Below are 20,328 nucleotides of genomic sequence, written 5' to 3'. Positions count from 1 at the left end.
ACGCAGCTAGTATCTGTGTGACTCTGGACAAATCACAACCTTTGGGCTTCAGTTTCCTCAGCTATAAAATGAAGGGCCTGGATTTGATCATTTCTGAGGCCCCTTTCAGCTCTAAATCTATCATCCTGTGAATTGATTGGATTAATATTGCCTAGGTTATGAAATGCAGTTAGAGGACAATGAACTGGTCCCAGAATTGAATATCAGAAGGTCAGGTTAGATGACATTCAGGAAGTTACACAATTCTTTCAATAAATCCAAGGTACTCTGTGCCACAAAGGCCCATCTTTTTCACATTAATATTCTCCTGGGTTGCTAGATAGCTGTGAAACATGGAACGCTAAAATCTAAGAAGGTTCAAAATTCCAGGGACCTGAAGGGCAATGGAAAAACGTGTGATGGTATAAATAAATATTAAAATACATTTATATATACATAAAATAAATATAAATAAAGGGTATAAATAAACTACAGATCTTAGCATCAATGGCAGACACACAAGAAAGGATATACAAATCAATTGAGGGCATGAGTGACAAGGAAAGGGGTGAACTAGTCACATCCTGAGAAAAAGAGGTAACAGATGGACAGTGCAAGTACTTTGCTGGTACTCTATGAAACATTAAAAGATCTAAAGAATTAGGAAAGTCTAAAGTTTATGGAGTGACTCCTTTTTGGAGTATTTAAGGAAAAGCATAGAGAAGAAAAATACAGAACAGTAAGGCATGGATATGATGTAATCTGCACCAATGGAACAATTATCCATATGCGATGAGATTATGGATCCATCCAATCCAGAGTAAGCCTTTGTCACATCAAATGGTATGAAGACATAGGAGTATTGCTGAAAGTTTCCACTGGCCTGTCTTGAGAGTGTGTGATGTGACCTTGGAGACACTTAGGGAGACGTAAACCAGTTCTGTTGTGAAGATCCCTCTATTTTTATACCATGGTGAGAAGGGTAAGCCAAAGACAACATGGAGGGAAGAAATATGGAGTAGAAATCATAGAGACTGAGAAACTTTTAGGGTGGGAAGGTGGTTGTATATGCAGTTGTATATTCACTTTTATTTATTTAGTTGGATCAGGAACGGCATCAGTAGGAAGGAGTTTCTACCCCAGATTATAGTATGAACCACTGTTTAGATGTTTGGGGAACAGGTAGATGAAAGACTGCAGAATTTATAAAAATTATAAAATTAGAGGTAGTATTTTGGTTTTTTAGTTCACTCTCAGGGTCCCTTTGCTACTTTAAAAATGCTTTATCCAGTCTAATGTTTTAAGATATTTGAGGGTACAACTCTTGCCCATAAAAGAACAAGTCCCAGGGTGAAGAATTTGAGAATTAATGGAAACTACATAGATAATAGTATTTTATAGAACGTTAAACTTTGTGAAATGATTTACAAATATTATGGTATTTTACCTTCACAACAACCCTAGGAGGTAGGTACTACTATTATCCCTATTTTTGTTGTTTTTCATTTGTTTCTGTTGTGTCCGAGTCTCTGTAACCCTGTTTGGAGTTTTCCTTGGCAAGAATACTGGCATGGTTTGTCATTTCCTTCTTCAGGTCATTTTACAGATGAGGAAACTTAGGCAGACATGGTTACGTGACTTCCTCATGATCACATAGCTAGTAAGTGTCTGAGGCCATATTTGAACTCAGGAAGATGAGTCTTCCTGACTCCAGAACCAGCACTCTATCCATGGTAGCACTTAGCTGTTCCATTTTTAAAGATAAAGAAAGACTTTCCCAGGGTCACAGAACTAGAAAATATCTAAGAGCAAATTTGAATTCAGGTCTTCCTGTCTCCAAGTCTAGAGCTCTAACTACTGTGCCACCTAGCCATGCCAATGGATTTACAACTTGATTTTATTAAAACATCTTTTATTTATGATGTTTTTATAGGGCCTTTTCCCCAAAGTGCTCAGTGTTGCTTATTTGCTTTACCTGTGCACATCGACAGAGACTTCGGGGGTCTAGAAAAGAAAAGATGTACAGAGACAACACCCTGGGGAGCTTGGTCGTGAAATCTACTGCTTCTGCTGGAATTCTTTCCTGAAGTTGTCGACTACAGAACTTCTGCTGTGACAGAGAGCACTGCTCAAACAAGCCTGTCAAGATTCTTCTCCTCTGAGCATCTGTCCACTTGTCAAACTGAAAGAGAAAAAAACCAGCACCAACAAAGAAAACCAAATCAGCTACAGATTTAATATGACTCTAGAGATTCATTAATGGGCGAGGGAAGTAAGAGTCTGGAGTGTAAAAATTCCATTTGCTAACTGACCTTTCCATTAGCTTCTTGTGTTCTCTTCACTCTCTGCTCACTTTCCCACCTAGTCCCACCTTGTTTGTACGAATTTGGGTAAATGAATCTCTGAGTATAGATGGCTTCTTCTCTTGAGCTCACAGCTGGCAGTTGCCCAAGATCTGCCAGTCAGGGCCAGCCTTACACAGTAAATATGGCACACACTTATGAGGGATGATTTCAAGAGAAGGGTCTCTTATAATGAACCCCCTCCCTTCCCCCCTCCCTCCTCCCTCCCTGCCCCCCCCACTTACACACATCCTCACAATAGGAAAACAAAAGCTTTTTCAGCTGCTCACATATTTAAAAAATTTTTGAATGAGGGACAAAGCCTTTGATGCCACGTTTAGAAAACAAAGCTTTAAGTATGATTATACCAAAGGGTAACCATACTGAGTTAGAGTCACAGGGAAATATAAAAGACTATTAGCTCCTTTTAGAGAGAGCAGGTTCCATAGAGAGGCGAGCAAAAGTACCTAACGGGTACCAGGTACCCAATAGGAAGGAAAAGGGAAGAAGAAGCGAAGGAACTAATAGATGAGGAGGATAAAGTTTGCTTATTTCACAGTTTTGCCTAAAGAAGACCCTATTGTCAATCTTGCTCATCGAAGGTAAGAATCAAGTAAGTTGGAGTTCTGATCCTGGGCACTTGACCTCTTAATTTCATTTTCCTCATATGTAAAATGGGAATAATAATGCTTAGGATATCAGGTCTAGAGCAGTAAGGGGTCTTAGGGATCATCTAGTCTAACTCCCCTCATTTTACAGCTGGGGAAACTGATGCAAATCTCCTATATGTGTTAAGCCATATGCAGTGCCTGGAATGCACTCTCTCCTCACTTTTACCTCTTAGAATACTACACTTTCTTCAAAGCTTAGTTCACTCCCACCTCTTGCTTCGGCCCTTTCCTGATACTCTCAGCTTCTAGTGTTTCCTCACCCACAACAACAACAAAAATCACCTTGTTTTTATTTTGTATGGAATTATGTTGTTGACCGTAATAGAATGTAGCCTCTTTGAGGAAAGGAACTATTTCATTTTTTCTCTTTGTATCTCCAGTGCCTACCACAGTACCTGGCACTTCATAGGTACTTAATAATTTCTTGATAATTGGTTCAGTAAGTGACTTGCTCAAGGTCACACAGTGAGTGGCAGGTACAGCATTCAAAACTTATCCCACAGCACCAGCCCTGAAGTCAGGAGGACCTGAGTTCAAATCTGACCTCAGACCAAGCATTTGATGCTTACTAGCTGTGTGACCCTGGGTATGTCACTTAGCCCCAATTGCCAAAAACACAAAACAAAACAAAACAAAAAACTTATCCCATAACTTCCAAGTTCATTGTTCTTTCTCCTGAATCATGCAGGGTTATGAGGAAAGTACTTTGTAAAACTTTAAAGTATTACATAAATGTGACCTGTTACAGGTTTCTTTTAAATTTATTTTCTATTTTGAATTTGATACCACATAAAATATGTGCTTCCATACACACAGAAAAAGGGAAAAAGATTAAAATTGCAGAACACTGTTATGTATACTTTACTTTTCTTCGTAAGTATGTCATAAATTCAACCAGAAGCTTTCAAAGCTATCCTGCTTGTCTGTGCTTCTTTTTGGCATTCCTTCTGTTCTCTTAAAAAAAAACCCACCAAACCAAAAAACAAAAAAATGATACCTTTTGTTTTGGATTGTGAGTGCCCCTGGGGAATGCTCCAAAATGTTAAAGATGGGGGCTCCAGGGAAAGGGCACCAAGCAATGTCATAGGCAGCAATAGCAGCATTTCTGTTGTTTTTTTAAAAATTTGTTTACTGGGACAGTGAGCATCTACAAATTGTGCGACCTCCTTGCCTCTCTCAAGCTTTTACTGAGCACTGTCCATGAGCAAGGTGAGAGGCACTGTTGCTTAGATAGAGAGCAAGCCTCTGTCAGAAAAATTTGGGTTCAAGTCTAGCTTTTGACACTCAATGGCTGGGTGACCGTGGGCAAGTAACTTTACCTCTCAGTACCCTTAGGCAACCTACTAAGACTATAAAACGCAGAAGAGTTAACCATATGCTTTGGTAGAGGGAGTCCCTCACTGGGAATTGTCCACACCAACAAAATCACAGGTCTAGACCTTTCTCCATCACCAAAAATCCTTCACAAAAAAATGGGCAAGACATTGTGCCAGGTGCTAGAATTAGGGGGCACAAAGACAAAATGACAAAAAACAATCCCTGCCCTCTAGGAATTTATATTCTACTGGGATGAGGTGGGGGATGGGGGATACAACATGTAAACAGAGAAGTGTATTCTTGATCACTTGAGGAGAAAGCACCCACTGAGGAAAGTGCATTCTAGGCTCTGCAAAGGGGGGAGATGAAATTGGCCAGTTTGACTGGACTGCACAATGTATGAAGAGAAGTAATATAAAATAAGCCTGGAAAGGCAGTCAGGAGCCAGAGTATGAAGGGCTTCAAAAGCTGCCTTCTGCCTTTCTTCTCTTATCATTCTCCCTCCCTTCCCTCTTGGTCACCAGTGCTCCTAATGCCCTCCTTAAGATGAAGAAGCAGCAGATTACTCCGTGACCACTGAGAATGACAGAGATGGAGTCGAAGCTGGACCCATAAACCTCTTTCATTGCTACCTACAGAGCAGAGATGATAGGATTCTAGAAACTTAGAATCTCAGAGCTGAAAGGGACCTTAATAAAAGGCTTCAATTACACTCTTACCTCCTTTCCCTTCCCCCAGGGAGGGAATCCTCTCTGCAGCCACATTAATGGGGTAGAGGACATTTTTCAGATTTCCCAGTGGGTGGGTCAAATCCAGAAAAGTAGAGTGATCTCCAGAAAGGAGCCCAAGACTTCACTGGTTTTAGTGCCACAGACAGAAAGGCACACTGCATTTGGAATCAGAGGAACTAGGTTTGAATCCTGACTGGACTACTTACCACCTGTGTGACCTTGTGCTTCCTCTCTCCAGGCCTGTTTCGTCGTGTATAAAATGAAGAGATTGAACTTAATTATATTTAAAGTTCTTTCCAGCTCCACATTCTAGGACTACGACTCACAAGTGCTCCAGAAGTTCACTTTATTTTTAAATCTCTGAGCTGCCCTAAAACAGACTTTGGGCACAGGTAAAGAAGGCAGCCAGTCACACATTGTGATTGGGGATACATGAAAAGACTCTGCCCATCCTCAGATTTTCTCCACCCCTCTAGTTCCTCCTACTGCTATCAGAGCCAGCTAGATAGTACAGTGGATAGAATATTGGGCTTAGCAAGTTCCGAGTTCAGATCTGTCTCACACACTAGCTGTGTGACCTTGAGAAAGTTAATTTTTGTCAACCTGTTTCCTCATCTGTACGATGGGATAATAATGGCACCTATCTCACGGGTTGTGAAGATCAAATGAAATAACATATTGAAAGCCCTTAAAATGCCAGCTATTATTACTACTTGGTCATGCCGTAAGAGTATTCAACAGAGAAGTAAGGATTATCTCCGGAAGGGCAGTGTTAAACTATTACCTGAGAGGAGTACATAGATTGTAAGCCTATTCCTTCTCCATTTAACATGGAGAGCTTGGCTCACATGTGATAGAGCGGGTATACTTCATATCAAAGCAGCAGACAGCTCATACAATTTAGCGAAGGGGAAATGGGAAGGATCTGGGAGACAAAAGCAGACACCAGTAGTCACGCTGGGCTGGGGAGTCTAGAGAATAACGTAAGGCCCCAGGAAAGCAGGCTCAAGGTGATGGAAATGCAGGGTGAACAGAAAGTCAGCGGAGAGTGGACCTTCTACCACTCCAAAGATAAACTTGGTCTGCTGCAAACTTGTACTTGGTTAAGGCTGGCCTTTAACAAGGCTTATTTTCTCTTATTTTTGTCTCTATCATCTGAGAATCTGTCTTAATTCCTCCCTCTTAAGGTGGGAAGCTATCTATAAAGTGCAGGTGTCAACCAGGAAATAGCCATCAAGATAAAATATTGGCACCCTCTTCCTAAGCCCTCACTTCACTATCTAAAGGTATATTTTGATTTCCCTTATCAGGAGCTCTTAGCAGATAAAACTAATGCTTAAAATAATTAGCTTTGGGAATAAAAATAAATAAGTGTGGTTATCACTTTCCCTGGCTCAAAAACTGTTTTGACTTGCTAATATTCTTTAAGAAGATAGCAGCTATCAGTAAATTAAACAAATCATTTGGTTGAGAACAGATTAGGATTGTTGTTGTTATTGCTCAGTTGTTTCCTTCCTGACTCTTCATGACTCCATTTGGGGGTCTCTTGGCAAAGATACTGGAGTGGTTTGCCATTCCTTCTCCAACTCATTTTATAGGTGAGGAAACTGAGGCAAACATGGTTAAGTAACTTGCCCAGGGTCACATAGCTAATAAGTGTCTGAGGTCAGATTTGAACTCAGGAAGATGACTGCATGACTCTAGGCCCAGCGCTCTATCGCTGTGCCTCCAATAACATTTTACAAATGAATTGGTCAATAACTTGCCCAAGGCCACACAGCAAGTTAATGGCTGAAACAGAACTAGGACTCAGATGTCCTGACTTCTACTACCCCACTATACATTTTTCTATGCTACAATTAATTAAAATAGATTAAATATGATAAACTGTGAATAAATTCTATTAAATAAAATTATATTAACTATGATAGGTATTAACTATAACATAAAATATCATAGATGTTAAATATTAACTATATTAACTGTTATAGATTAAATTGATACGTTAAATAGGATAGATATTAAATATGATAAATCATGAATGTTAAATAAATCAATAATGAATGGATGTTGAATGAAACCATGATCTATAATTAACGTCTTCTAACCTAAATTACTCTCAAAGTTAGAGGATCATAGTTCTAGAACTAGAAAGTTCTTTAGAAGTCTTCTGATCCAGTCCTATCATTTTATAGATGAGGAAACTGAGAGCTAGAAACCAGTTCAGTATCCTGTAGGCAGTGAGCATCAAAATCAGGATTTGAACCCGGATCCCCTGAATCTAAATTCAGCCTTCTTGCTGCTGTACCACATTGCATGTAAACACCATGTATGTTTAGAACTACAGTCTTATTCCAATATCTCATTTGGCAGTGAGATTAACCTGAGTTCTTGAAGGCTAAACAAAACTACCTCAGTTGAAAGAGCTTCAGATATGGGACAGGGAATAGACTCTATATCTGTCTAAGGATCAGTCTACCTAAACCCAGCCTAGCTAAGTGGAGAAGCCCATCACTAGTTGCAAGGAGACAAACATTTCAACTCTAGCAATTCTGGAAGTCTATTAAGTTACAGAGGAGCTGCAATCTGCATGTGTGGAGGGAGAACCCATGTAGATGAATTTGCTGATCCTTGAAGTTCTGAAGAATACACACACTCTTGAAAGAGAAAGAAGTATAGCACAAAGTAAATAGAAAACATTTTTTAAAACAATCTATACACGTTAATGTATATGGCGGTATACATATATGTTATATTTGTGTATGTATGTATATATATGTATATATATATATATATATATATATATATATATATATATATATATATATATATATAAATGAATGGGAGTGAATTGATGTGGGTAAAAAAGAAAATAAGAGGATGAGTAGATAACTGGTATAAAAACATCAGATACTAGTTAAAGAAAATTGATCATCATGGCATGAAAGGGAATAATAGGATCTATCTGACCAGTCGGGGAACACAGGGTCCCTGCTCTTTATCAATTTAAGGTTCTCCTTGAAAATGAAAACTAACAGAATGGGTATTTAACCCAAATGGCTCATTCTGAATAAGTGAACTTGTGCAGTAAGCTTTTGGAAACTAGAGTCAAGTTAATTTAAGGTTCAAAAGAGGGGAAATTCAACTTAGTTAAAAATAACAATCAATCATACAACAAAGCCCAAATAATCTATATAAATATTCTTATCCTGGGATCTTAGTATCAACAGATTCATTCATGCATCAAGCATTTATCATTCACTTGCTATGTGTACAAATTGAGCTAGGTATTGGGGGAGCAAAGATGAAAAATTAAGCAATGTTTATTCACAAAGAATTTTCAGTCTTTTGCAGGCTGGTAGGGGCAACGAGGTACAAAGATAAAGAAGTATAAAACAGATACAAAGTAATTTAAGAGCACAAGGTCGGGAACTAGAAACTGAGTATCAGGATGGGCCTCTAGTAGTAATTAAGGTACAGATTTTAAAGGAGCTTCTAAGGAAGCTGGGGATTCTAAGTGAGAGTAAGAGGCAGGGGGGCATTTGAGGTGAGGGACAGCTTGTGCAAAAGCTCACAAATGGGAAATGGAGCAGTTGTGTTCTGGAAGTAAGTAGACCAGTTTAGTTGAATTGTAGAATATATTATATGAAGGGCATACTGAAAGGGATAATAACCTGGACAGGTAAACTGGACCCAGATCGTGAAGGGCTTTAAAGTGTCAAACAAAAGTGTTTGCATCTTATTCTAGAGGTAATTAGGAGCCACTGGAGTTTATTAAGCGGGAGAATGGTATGGGCAGGCCTATGCTTTAGGAATCTTAACTGAGCAGCAAGATGGGCCACTCATTGGAGTGCTCAGCCATATCCTAGGTTTTCCCCCATAGGAAGTATATGATATGGCTGGGACACTCCAATGAGCAATTAGTTATTGTTTCTCAGCCATAAGCATTGACAGAAAAGATATGCCTCTTGCTTTTATGTGAATAGGCAAAGAAGCTCCCATAAGCCAGGGTTATTTCAAAGTTTTGAAGATGGAAAATTTGAGTTCATCACCAACATTACTGATTTCCAGAGAGAACCTAGTGCAGAGATCTGCGCAAGTGATGTAACACTTTCAAGGTGATCCGCTCCTTTAAAAATGTCCTCATTCTTACCCTTTTTTCAGTCTTACTTTAATTCATGGCTGAAGCATCGGATTCTATCATTAAAGATAATTAATTACATTTTTACTGAAACTCCAGAAATATGTATATTTTATAGGATTACCCATTTTCCAAGCAGGATTCTTCTTTCTTCAAATATCTAGGATAAACAAATAAATAAGAGTGTGATTTAGTATGTTATGCAATAAAAACAATTTTTAAAAGACCATTTAAAAAAAAGTCTCAGTGAGATGGTCCTCTCTCAGTCCCTTCATCTACCAAATGAAGAGGCTTGACTGGATGATCAGTCCTGTTCTAACAATCTATTACTTCATACTTTTCACTGCCATCATGGGAATTAAAAGATTCAATCATGCATATGAATACAGATTCTACCCTTAGCTGTTCTGGGGATAGCAGCTGCTATCAAAGAACAGTTTTTTAAGCAGAGCTTGGATAATGGATGACCACCTGTCAAGGGTATTGTAGATGGGATTCCTAAGAGGGAGGAGGGAAGGTTAGCCTAGTCAGAGGTGGGGATCCTTAGTATTTGTTCTGTGAAGTTTGGATTCAGTCAAGGGGCCACACTTGAGGATATAGAGAGCCACATGTGGCCTTGAGGCCACAGGTTCCCCACTTCTGCCCTAGATGATCTCTAAGGTCCAGGTTGATTTACAAAAACAATATTCTATCATCATCATCATCATCATCATCATCATCATCATCATCATCAATAGTCATACATTTTTAAAGAAAAGAAACTATAGTTGGACTTTATAATCTCTTCCAACTTTAAATCAAAGATCTTTGACCTTATATGAAATAGCAAAGGGAGAATAATTGAGGAACTTGAAAGGAGAAAAATAAACAACAAAAGAAATAAGAAAAACTGAAATATCTGGAAACATTTAAAAAAATCCATGATGAAGAAAATGTATGAAGATCATGAGAATATAGTGCCTTGCATGAAACAGGTATTAAATAAATATTTTTAATTGATTTTTATTTTAAAGAGCATCAAAAGATCCAATATTGTCAATTACAAATTATTCAAGGAATGTCATCCAACTTTCAAATATCCACATCTTTTGCTTTTATCCATGTGGCAAGGTAGTACACAGTACTAGACCTGGAATTAGGAAAATCTGAGTTCAGATACTGTCTCAGACACTTACCAGCTGTATGATCCTAGGTAAATGATTTAACTTCTATCTGCCCTCAGTTTCCTTATGGGCATAATGGGATAAAAATAGTACCCACCTCCCAGGGTTGTTGTTGTTGTGAGGATAAAACAAGGTAATATTTGTAAAGCATTTTACAAACCTACATAAATGCCAGCTATTGTTATTGTTTTTTCCTCATTCCTTCCCTTACTGCTTACATTTTGGCTATTTTTCACTACTTAATAGCAATTCTAGTAAATGGATATGGGAAAAGGAAGCCATGGCAGCCCATGGCTGTTTTGTTGGTGATTTTACTTTTTCTCTTTCTTTCCATTTTTTCTTTTACATCTTTATTATAACCCCAATAACCATCAATGAAGACAATAAAATACATCTATAGAGTCTAGAACAACACTCTATATAAACTCCTAGCATTAAAGAAAGTTAAATCAAATGAATCAACGAGCCAAAGACATACTTACTCTGTCAGTCCATTTCCAAATCCACCCACCCTTGCCCTGCTTTCTGTTCTTTATATAGCTGCAATTGGTGTATGTAGTTGTCTCTGTTATTCTTGCTTCATATTTCTCCATATAGGTCTTTGCAAATTCCTTATATGCCTTGCAATTATTTTTACAGCACTATAATATATAATTGCATTGATACATTGTAATTTATTCATTTATTCCCTAATGTTATGGCATATAGATTTTTAAGATTTTTACTATAACAAAAAAGCAATTATAATTATTTCTATACAGATAGGCTTCTTTTTTTTTCTTCTCTATCTACACAAACCAGTCAAAGGTATGATTGATTTTCTGATTCTTATTGTAGAAGGCCATATTGCTCTCCAAATTGCATGCACCAGTCCTCAGTACCACCAAAGATATGTGTGCCCTTTTCCTTCTAAGTTGGCCATCACTGAATTTTATCCCCTTTTTGTGCTATTTTTGCCATTCTAGTGGGTATGATATTTGCATTACTTACCTTAAGTTGTTATGAGCCATGTGATTTTTAAGTTATAAAGTGCTTTTTAAATGTGATTAATATATTGGTTATTATACTTTTGATATAACTGGCATTTATATAGTGCTTTAAGGTTTGCAAAGTATTTTACAAATAGCAAATTCTGAAATTTCTTAGTCATATGAACAAGAAGACAGAGGACTATCTACTTTCTTAGATCTCCATGACCTCTTCAATCTCTCTAAAAAATAAATTATGAGACAAAGATAAAGCCACCAGCTATTTCCATGGTCTAAGATACCCAGAATCCAAAAGATTTTTTAAAAAAGCCATGAACTAAGCTCACTAACCTCAGTTTATTTATAAACCTTTTTCCCCCTCCCATGCTACCCTAGCAGACACAAGGACCTAACACACAAGCTTAAAATGAAACCCATCCCAACACTATGGTCCCCCTTCCCTCTTTCTAGTGCTATTGAGAATCTGGCTTCAGGTTACAGAATTTGCTAAGGCCACGACAGCCAGTCAGAGTGCCTACAGCTCTTCTGGAGTGAAAACTTGCCAGGGCTGCAACCCTGTGGCATTAGCACTCCAAAATTCTGAACTGCTGGTATGGGGGATGGACAACCCTGTGGCCGTCCCTGTGGCTCTATCAGGGCAGCTCTCCGAACTACTGATGGTGGGCCAGAGAACTGAGGAACAGAGAAAGTGGGACAAGTCAACAGTACAGGACAATATTTATTGGGGGGGAGGGGTGTTGTGTGCAGCACTCCACTAACCCTGAGGGAAAGAGCACAGCATCTAGTTGGGGCCAGTTCTTTTTTTTTTAAGGCAGTTAGGGTTAAGTGACTTGCCCAGGGTCACACAGCTAGTAAGTGTCAAGTGTTTAGTCTGAAGCTGAATTTGAAGGTAGGTACTCCTGACTTCAGGGCCAGTGCTCTATCTACTGCGCCACCCAGATGCCCCAAGCTGGGGCCAGTTCTGAGCACCCAAAAGTCATTTGGGGCAGAGACCTAGGCTGGCAAACTGTGAATTGCTCAGTGTGGGAAGAGGTTGAAACACTATGAGATCCAGCCCCCAAGGAAACTATCATCAGAGGGGAGGGAGAGAAAGTGAATAGAGGAAAATTAGGGGAGAGGAGGATGGGAGATAGATATAATCAAAGATCTCATAAAGAAGAGAACTCAAAGACCTTTAATATATGCAGATAAATTAACAGGGAAAACATTAACAGCAAAAGGAAATATAGTCTTTGGATTTAGTAAATGAGGTCAGGCATCCATGAATAAATACTACGAAACAAAGGAAAATGATCCAATACCTGAAGAAATGTCAGGCGAACATGGAAGAACACATTGTTCCTGAGTGGCTCAAAAGAGAAATGAGAATTATGAGAGCAAAATTCATGGTCTGCAGAGCAATAATAATGGCCAGAATAGGAAAACTGGATCTGACATGGCAAGTTTCACCAAATAAACAAAAGAGAGAACAATAGGTTGTGAATGCAAATATACAGAAGTGAAGGTCAACTTAAAAGAGAAAGAACGACAATAAAAAAAAATTAAAAGAAAATGTGCTCACTATGCAAGCAAAACATATTGATGTGGAAGACAGGATTTGTAAAGAAAATGCAAGGATCATAGATCTCCCAGAAGAACACAACAGGACAAAAAAAACTTAACACCATAATGAAGGAGGCAATAGAAGAGAACTGCCCAGAACTTCTAAGCACAGAAAATGAAATACCAATTGAAAGAATTCACAGATCATTCCCAGAAAAAAATCTAAGGCTGCAAACTCCTAGACACATAGTGGTTAAATTTAACAATTCAATTCAGAAACAAGTTCTGCAAGTCAAGAGAAGGACTTTCAAATATAATGAAATGGAAATTTGAATAACATAGTACTATTCTGGATTCACCAAAAGACATAGGAGGGAATGGAATAATGTGTTCTGAAGACTAATGGAGCTCAGAATGCAGTCCAGGATAACCTACCCTACAATCCAAGCTTAATAAATGAAAAAAAGATAGACATTTAATAATAAAGAAGCATTTGAAACATTTTAAGAAAGAAAACCAGAAGAAAAGAAAACAAAAGAAAACCAGAGCTGAAGGGATTATTTGCTTCTCAAACAACAGAAATGCAGGAAGAGTAAATAAATGCAGCAGCTGAGAACAGTAACAATAGCAGCAACACAATTATAGTGGAGAGACCACTAAGAAACTTCTTTCTAAATGTACACAGGAGGGGGTGGGGGAGGAGGTGAAGATGGTAATATGATAGAGGTCACATTGAAAAGGCAGACACAGGGCATTATGGACAGAGCATGGTGACACCCTGCATACAGATAAATCACTGTGGTACTACAATGTAACATGAAAAGACACACAAAAGGGACAGAGGGGAGCAGGTGGATAGAGAAGAATGTGTGACGTTATGGGGTAAAATCTAGGGCTAACAATGAGGGGTGGGTGACTCCTGTGGCTTTAGAAAGAGAAGAGCCTATAGGACTGTAGGTAAGGAGTAGGAAGGAAAGATTGAAAAAGGAAGGAAAGGAAGGAGGTCTTGTTTTGAAGGTGGGTGTTCCACTGATGAATGCTCCTATGTGTGAAGAGAGATGGTCTATGAATGGAGATGGGGATCTTGTGTTTACTGTGGTCTGGGGGATTTGGTAATTGAAAAGTCTACTTATCCTACCTTAGGAAGAGGGTGTTGGAATTCCTCGGGGCAACTGGCATCTGGGAAGTGGGAGAGTGTTGGCCCAGGGAGGAGATTTTGAGGCAAATGGACAAAAAAAAAGGTAACCAGGGAGGATATAGATGGTAGGCTAGAAATCAGGGTGGTTGAGGGGGGAGGGGTCCTACCATAGATCAGTGTCTTCTTTGGGCTTGTTCTAGGAATGGGGGAATGGAAAAGGGGAATATATGATGAGGCAAGCTCTACAGGGCAATGCAAGAGAGGAGAGACTAGAATAGATACCTTGAAAGGTTTCATCGCATGAGGAATACAGAAAAAAGAAAGACGTCAGATAATTAGAGGAGTCATGAATTAGAGAATGAGGGTCTAGAGTAGAGAGAGAGAAAGAAAGGATAGATAATGAATAGAGCGAGAGAAATCTTTTTTGGAAAGGGGTACAAAAATGAAATTTAAAGAAATAATGGGCAAGACTGTTGGAAAGGAAGAGGAGGAACCTACTCGCTTAATTGAGAGGGGAAAAAGGGGGGATATATAACTAGATAAAAACAAGAGAGAAAAAGAAACTAATAAGCAAAACCCCCAAAGGAAAGGCATAATAAACAAGAGAAGAGGATGAAGGGTAAGGGGAAGAGAGCCAGTGGGAACAGGGCCATCCTAAAAAAGATTAAGGTAAAGTAACTGAAGGAGCATAGTATTGTGTTTACAGCAGAGGAGGGAAAAATCATAACCTGGAAAACATAAAAATATGGAGGAAAATAAAAACTTAATTCTTATTACTTTACATGTGAATGGATTAAACAATCCAATAAAATGAAAAGAGTGAAATTTATACTCACAACAACCCTGGGAAGAAAGTAATATTATTCTCATTTTACAGATGAGGAAACTGAGGTATAAAGAGGTTAAATGACTTGCCTGGGGTCACACAACTAGTTAATGTGTAAGTCTGGATCTGAACTCAAGTCTTCCTAATTTTAGGTGCAGTGCTGTATCCACTGCACTGCCCAGTAGCCTCTAAATTCCATGGGTATGTGTGTGCACATATACAATTATAGATATGTGTGTATTTCTTTGTTTCATGTATAAACATAGATATGTTCGTGACCTGCATCCTGAGAAAGTATAATAAACCCATAGCTCAATTAGAACATTTGAGAATCGGATATATGTACATTTGTGTATTTACGAGTAGATGTTTGTCTAAGTATCTGTTGGAATGTACATGTATATTACACATATTAATGAGAGTAAATATGAGAGAGAATATGCTAATATATTTGTGTATATTGGGAGAGAGAATACAATGAACATATGTTAGCATTTATGTCTCTGTCTCTACCATATGTTGTTTTCCTTTTCTTTTTTTTTAACCAGACCTGCAATTTCACTGATATAGGGAACACCCAGAACTTCCTTTGCCAATGTAGACTGGCACCTGCTCTGTAATTAATAGTCTCAGAAAGTTGCCTGAAGCCCTGAGAGGTTATATGATTTCCCTAGCTACTATATGTCAGGGACTGGACTTGAAGCTCTCTAGCTGCAACTTTGTGGGTGCCTCTACCATATGGGAGTTGACCTCAAATTAACCTGAGTGTTTTCCTTTCCTCCTACAACTACCTGAGGCAGGAGGGGAAATCAAAATATTCCACTTCGAAACATACTCTCCCTCTGTTGCCCATCAGCCCATCACTCAACTTCTCCTTTGAGATTCACTCTATTCAAATTTTTCAAACAATCCATATCCTGCTAGCTGTTATCGACGGACTCCAAGGACATTCTCCCTCTATTCTCAATGAGTTCAAGGCTTTTTCATATTTTACCTTTCCACCCCAATTCTTGCCTTTTTACTATGGGGCTTCAACATGCACAATGTTCCTTCAAACACCAATCTATTCTGTTCCTCAATCTATTCAGTTCCAACACTTGCTCATTTCCTTACCTCAACTATACACAGGCATGGTCATGCCTTGATCCTGTTATCATCCACCATAATTCTACTTTTTTTTTTAAAATTTCATTAATTTATTTTGATTTATCAACAATCACTTCCATATGTTTTTGAGTTGAAAATTTTTCTCCCCCTTCCTCCCCCCCACCCTCCCCAAGATGACACACAATCTGATATAGGCTTTACATTTACATTCCTATTAAACATATTTTCACATTAGTGAAGTTGTAAGTAAAAATTAAAACCAATACAAGGAACCATCAGAAAGATGAAACAAAGCTCAACAGAAGGCAAAAATAAGTGATAGCGATTCAACTTCCATAGTTCTTTCTTTGGATGTGGACAGCATTATCCATCCCAAGGCCTCTGGAGATGTCTTAGATCCTTGTAATGCTGAGAAGGGTTCAGTTTAACAATATTAGTCATCATATAACGTGGCTGTTATTGTGTACAAAGTCCTCTTGGTTCTGCTCACTTCACTCAGCATCAGACCATATAAGTCTTTCCAGGTTTTTCTGAAGTCAGCCTGTTCATCATTTCTTATAGCACAATAGTATTCCATTACATTCATATACCACAACTTGCTCAGCCATTCCCCAATTGATGGGCATCCTCTCAATTTCCAATTCTTTGCCACACAAAAAGAGCTGCTATGAATATTTTTGTACATGTGGGTCCTTTTCCCATTTGTTTGATCTCTTTGGGATATAGCCCTAGAAGTGCTATTGCTGGATCAAAGGGTATGCACATTTTTGTAGCCCTTTGGGCATAGTTCCAAATTGTTCTCCAAAATGGTTGGATCATTTCACAACTCCACCAACAATGTATTAGTGTTCCAATTTTCCCACATCTTCTCCAACATTTATCATTTTCCTGTTTTGTCATGTTGGCCAATCTGATAGGTGTGATGTGGTACCTCAGAGTTGTTTTGATTTGCATTTCTCTAATCAATAACGATTTAGAGCATTTTTTCATATGACTATAGATGGCTTTAATTTCTTCATCTGAGAACTGTCTGTTCATATCCTTTGACCATTTATCAATTGGGGAATGGCTTGTGTTCTTATAAATTTGTCTTAATTCTCTATATATTTTAGAAATGAGGCCTTTATCAGAGAGACTGGTTGTAAAAATTATTTCCCAATTTTCTACCTTCCTTCTAATTTTAGTTGCATTTTTTTTGTTTGTGCAAAAACTTTTCAATTTAATGTAATCAAAATTATCCATTTTGCTTTTCATAATGTTCTCTATCTCCTGTTTGGTCATGAATTCTTCTGTTCTCCATAGATCTGATAGGTAAACTATTCCTTGTTCTCCCAGTTTACTTATGGTATCAGCCTTTATATCTAAGTCATGAACCCATTTTGACTTTATTTTGGTATATGGTGTGAGATTTGGGTCTATGCCTAGTTTCTGCCATACTCTTTTCCAGTTTTCCCAGCAGTTTTTTTCAAAGAGTGGGTTCTTATCCCAGAAGCTGGGGTCTTTGGGTTTATCAAATAATAGATTACTATAGTCATTGACTACTGTGTCTTGCATATTTAACCTATTCCACTGATCCACCTCCCTATTTCTTAGCCAGTACCAAGCAGTTTTGATGATTGCTGCTTTATAATACAATTTAAGATCTGGAATTGCTAGGCCACCTTCCCCTGCATTTCTTTTCATTAGTTCCTTTGATATTCTGGACCTTTTGTTTTTCCAAATGAATCTTGTTATTATTTTTTCTAACTCTATAAAATAATTTTTTGGTAGTTTGATTGGTATGGCACTGAATAAGTAAATTAGCTTAGGTAGGATTGTCATTTTTATTATATTAGCTCAGCCTACCCATGAGCAACTGATTTTTCCAATTATTTAGATCTGATTTTATTTGTGTGAAAAGTGTTTTGTAATTGTGTTCATAGAGTTCCTGGGTTTGTTTCAGGAGGTAGACTCCTAAATATTTTATAATGTCTACAGTAAGTTTAAATGGGATTTCTCTTTCTATCTCTTGCTGTTGGGCTTTGTTGGTAATATATAGAAATGCTGATGATTTATGTGGGTTTATTTTATAGCCTGCAACTTTGCTAAAGTTGTTTATTATTTCAAGTAGTTTTTTACTTGATTCTCTAGGATTCTCTAAGTATATCATCATGTCATCTGCAAAGAGTGATAGCTTTGTTTCTTCTTTGCCTATTCTAATGCCTTCAATTTCTTTTTCTTCTCTTATTGCTAAAGCTAACATTTCCAGTACAATATTGAATAACAGTGGTGATAATGGACATCCTTGTTTCACCACAATCTTATTGGAAATGCTTCTAGCCTGTCCCCATTACATATAATGCTTGCTGAAGGTTTTAGATAGATGCTATTTATTATTTTAAGGAAGACTCCATTTATACCTATGCTTTCTAGTGTTTTTAATAGGAATGGGTGTTATATTTTATCAAAAGCTTTTTCTGCATCTATTGAGATGATCATGTGGTTTCTGTTGGTTTTGGTGTTGATATGCTCAATGATGCTGATAGTTTTCCTAATATTGAACCAACCCTGCATTCCTGGTATAAATCCTACCTGGTCATAGTGTATTATTCTTGTGATAAGTTGCTGCAATCTATTTGCTAGTATTTTGTTTAAAATTTTTGCATCTATATTCATTAGAGAAATTGGTCTATAATTTTCTTTCTCTATTTTGACTCTTCCTGGTTTAGGTATCAACACCATATTTGTATCATAAAAAGAATTTGGTAAGACTCCTTCTTCACCTATTTTCCCAAATAGTCTATATAGTATTGGAATTAATTGTTCTTTAAATGTTTGATAGAATTTGCATGTAAATCCATCTGGCCCTGGAGATTTTTTCCTAGGGAGTTCATCAATGGCTTGTTCAATTTCTTTTTCTGAGATGGGGTTATTTAAATATTTTACTTCCTCTTAATTCTACTACTTTGAACAGGAATTCTGAAATTCTTTTATCTGATCACACCTTCTTATCGTTCCATCTCTCCCATAACTTACCCCTCCTAAACCTATTCTTTATTCTTCTTTCCAATCCTTCTGCCCCTCAGTACTTCCCTTCTGTCTATTCACACAGACACGAACCTAGTTCAGGATCACACTACCTTTTCCCTGCACTATTGCAATGGTCTTCAAATTGATGTCCCTGTTTCAAGTCTCTCTGTGCTCCAATTCATCATGCACACAACTGCTAAAGGGATTTTTCCTAAAACAGAGAGGTCTGACCATGTCACTCCCTGTTCAAAAAGTTGCAGTGATCTCTCTCTCTCTTCTCCGAACTCCTACAGCATTGAGAATCTGTTGCACATTATTGAGCACTTGGTTGTATTTTTCATGTCTTCTAGTCAAGCTATGTGTCCAAATAGGTTGTAAGATGCTTGAAAGTAGCATGAGATCTGACAAAGTACCTATTGAGATTCTTCCTTGCTATATATTCAATATATATCTGTTGATTTGTTGAAAAGAAAAAAAAAGCTTCAGAAGCCATGTAGTCATAGAACTGAAAGGAACCTTAAGAAATCATTTATTTTAATCTATCATCTCATGTATCCAAATAGAAAGAAATTGTCCCTGCCCTCAAGGAGCTTACATTCAATCAGAGGAGATGAGCATGAACATATATAATGCAAAATAGAAAATGTGTTATTTTATTATTTTTCAATGAAAAGCAGTTTCTACCTCTACAACATCTCAGTATCTATACCCCTCTTTCCACTCACAGCTGCCAAGCAATCTATGTTGATTCAGGTTCTCATGACCCCTTAACTGGATCAATGCAATAGCTTCCTAATTGAGTTCTCTCTTGATTCACTCCAATCCATTCTCCACACAGTTGCCAAAGGGATTTTATTAACACCTAGATTTGATTATATCTGACCCTCTACTTAATAAATGTTAGTGGTTCCCTATAACCTTTAGGATCAAATATAAACTTCTCTCTTTGGCATTCAAAGCTCTTCAAACCCTGGCCCCAACTTACCTACTAGCTTCCATGAACACCTTATTCCATGTCATACACTTTATGATCCAGCCAAATTAACCATGTTGCTCCACATGCATTGATATTCTATCTCCCATTGGTGTCTTTGCCTGTTCCCCTTGCCTGAAATGCTCTCCTCATCTCCTCTACTCCTTAGAATCCTTAGTTTCTTTCAAGATTCAATTCAAGGGGCAGCTAGGTGGTGCAGTGGACAGAGCATAGGCCCTGGAGTCAGGAGGACCTGAGTTCAAATCTGGCCTCAGACACTTGACACTTACTAGCTGTCTGACCCTGGGCAAGTCACTTAACCCCAATTGCCTTGCTGAAAAAAAAAAGGACTCAATTCAAGCCCTATCTTATTATTCTACATGAGGCCTTTCCTGATCCC

At 37.9% G+C, this 20,328-nt stretch overlaps 1 protein-coding gene across 1 annotated transcript in view; it reads right to left on the bottom strand.

Annotated features, from left to right (window-relative positions):
• The window catches only part of FBXO16 (F-box protein 16), an 83,486-nt gene that overhangs the window by 36,297 nt on the left and 26,861 nt on the right, over positions 1–20,328 (bottom strand). The window contains exons 3-4 of the mRNA XM_020988737.2: positions 9,306–9,341; positions 1,955–2,161 (exon numbers count right to left, since the gene is read on the bottom strand). Coding sequence (XP_020844396.1) covers positions 1,955–2,161; positions 9,306–9,341 — 243 coding nt within the window. The remainder of the gene's footprint in view (positions 1–1,954; positions 2,162–9,305; positions 9,342–20,328) is intronic.

Source organism: Phascolarctos cinereus, unplaced genomic scaffold, assembly GCF_003287225.1.
Source record: "Phascolarctos cinereus isolate Bilbo 61053 unplaced genomic scaffold, phaCin_HiC Scaffold_2;HRSCAF=192, whole genome shotgun sequence".
In the NCBI taxonomy this organism is placed as follows: domain Eukaryota; kingdom Metazoa; phylum Chordata; class Mammalia; order Diprotodontia; family Phascolarctidae; genus Phascolarctos; species Phascolarctos cinereus.
The sequence above is the reverse complement of the archived record's forward strand: the minus strand, read 5'-3'. Positions and strand labels throughout refer to the sequence as shown.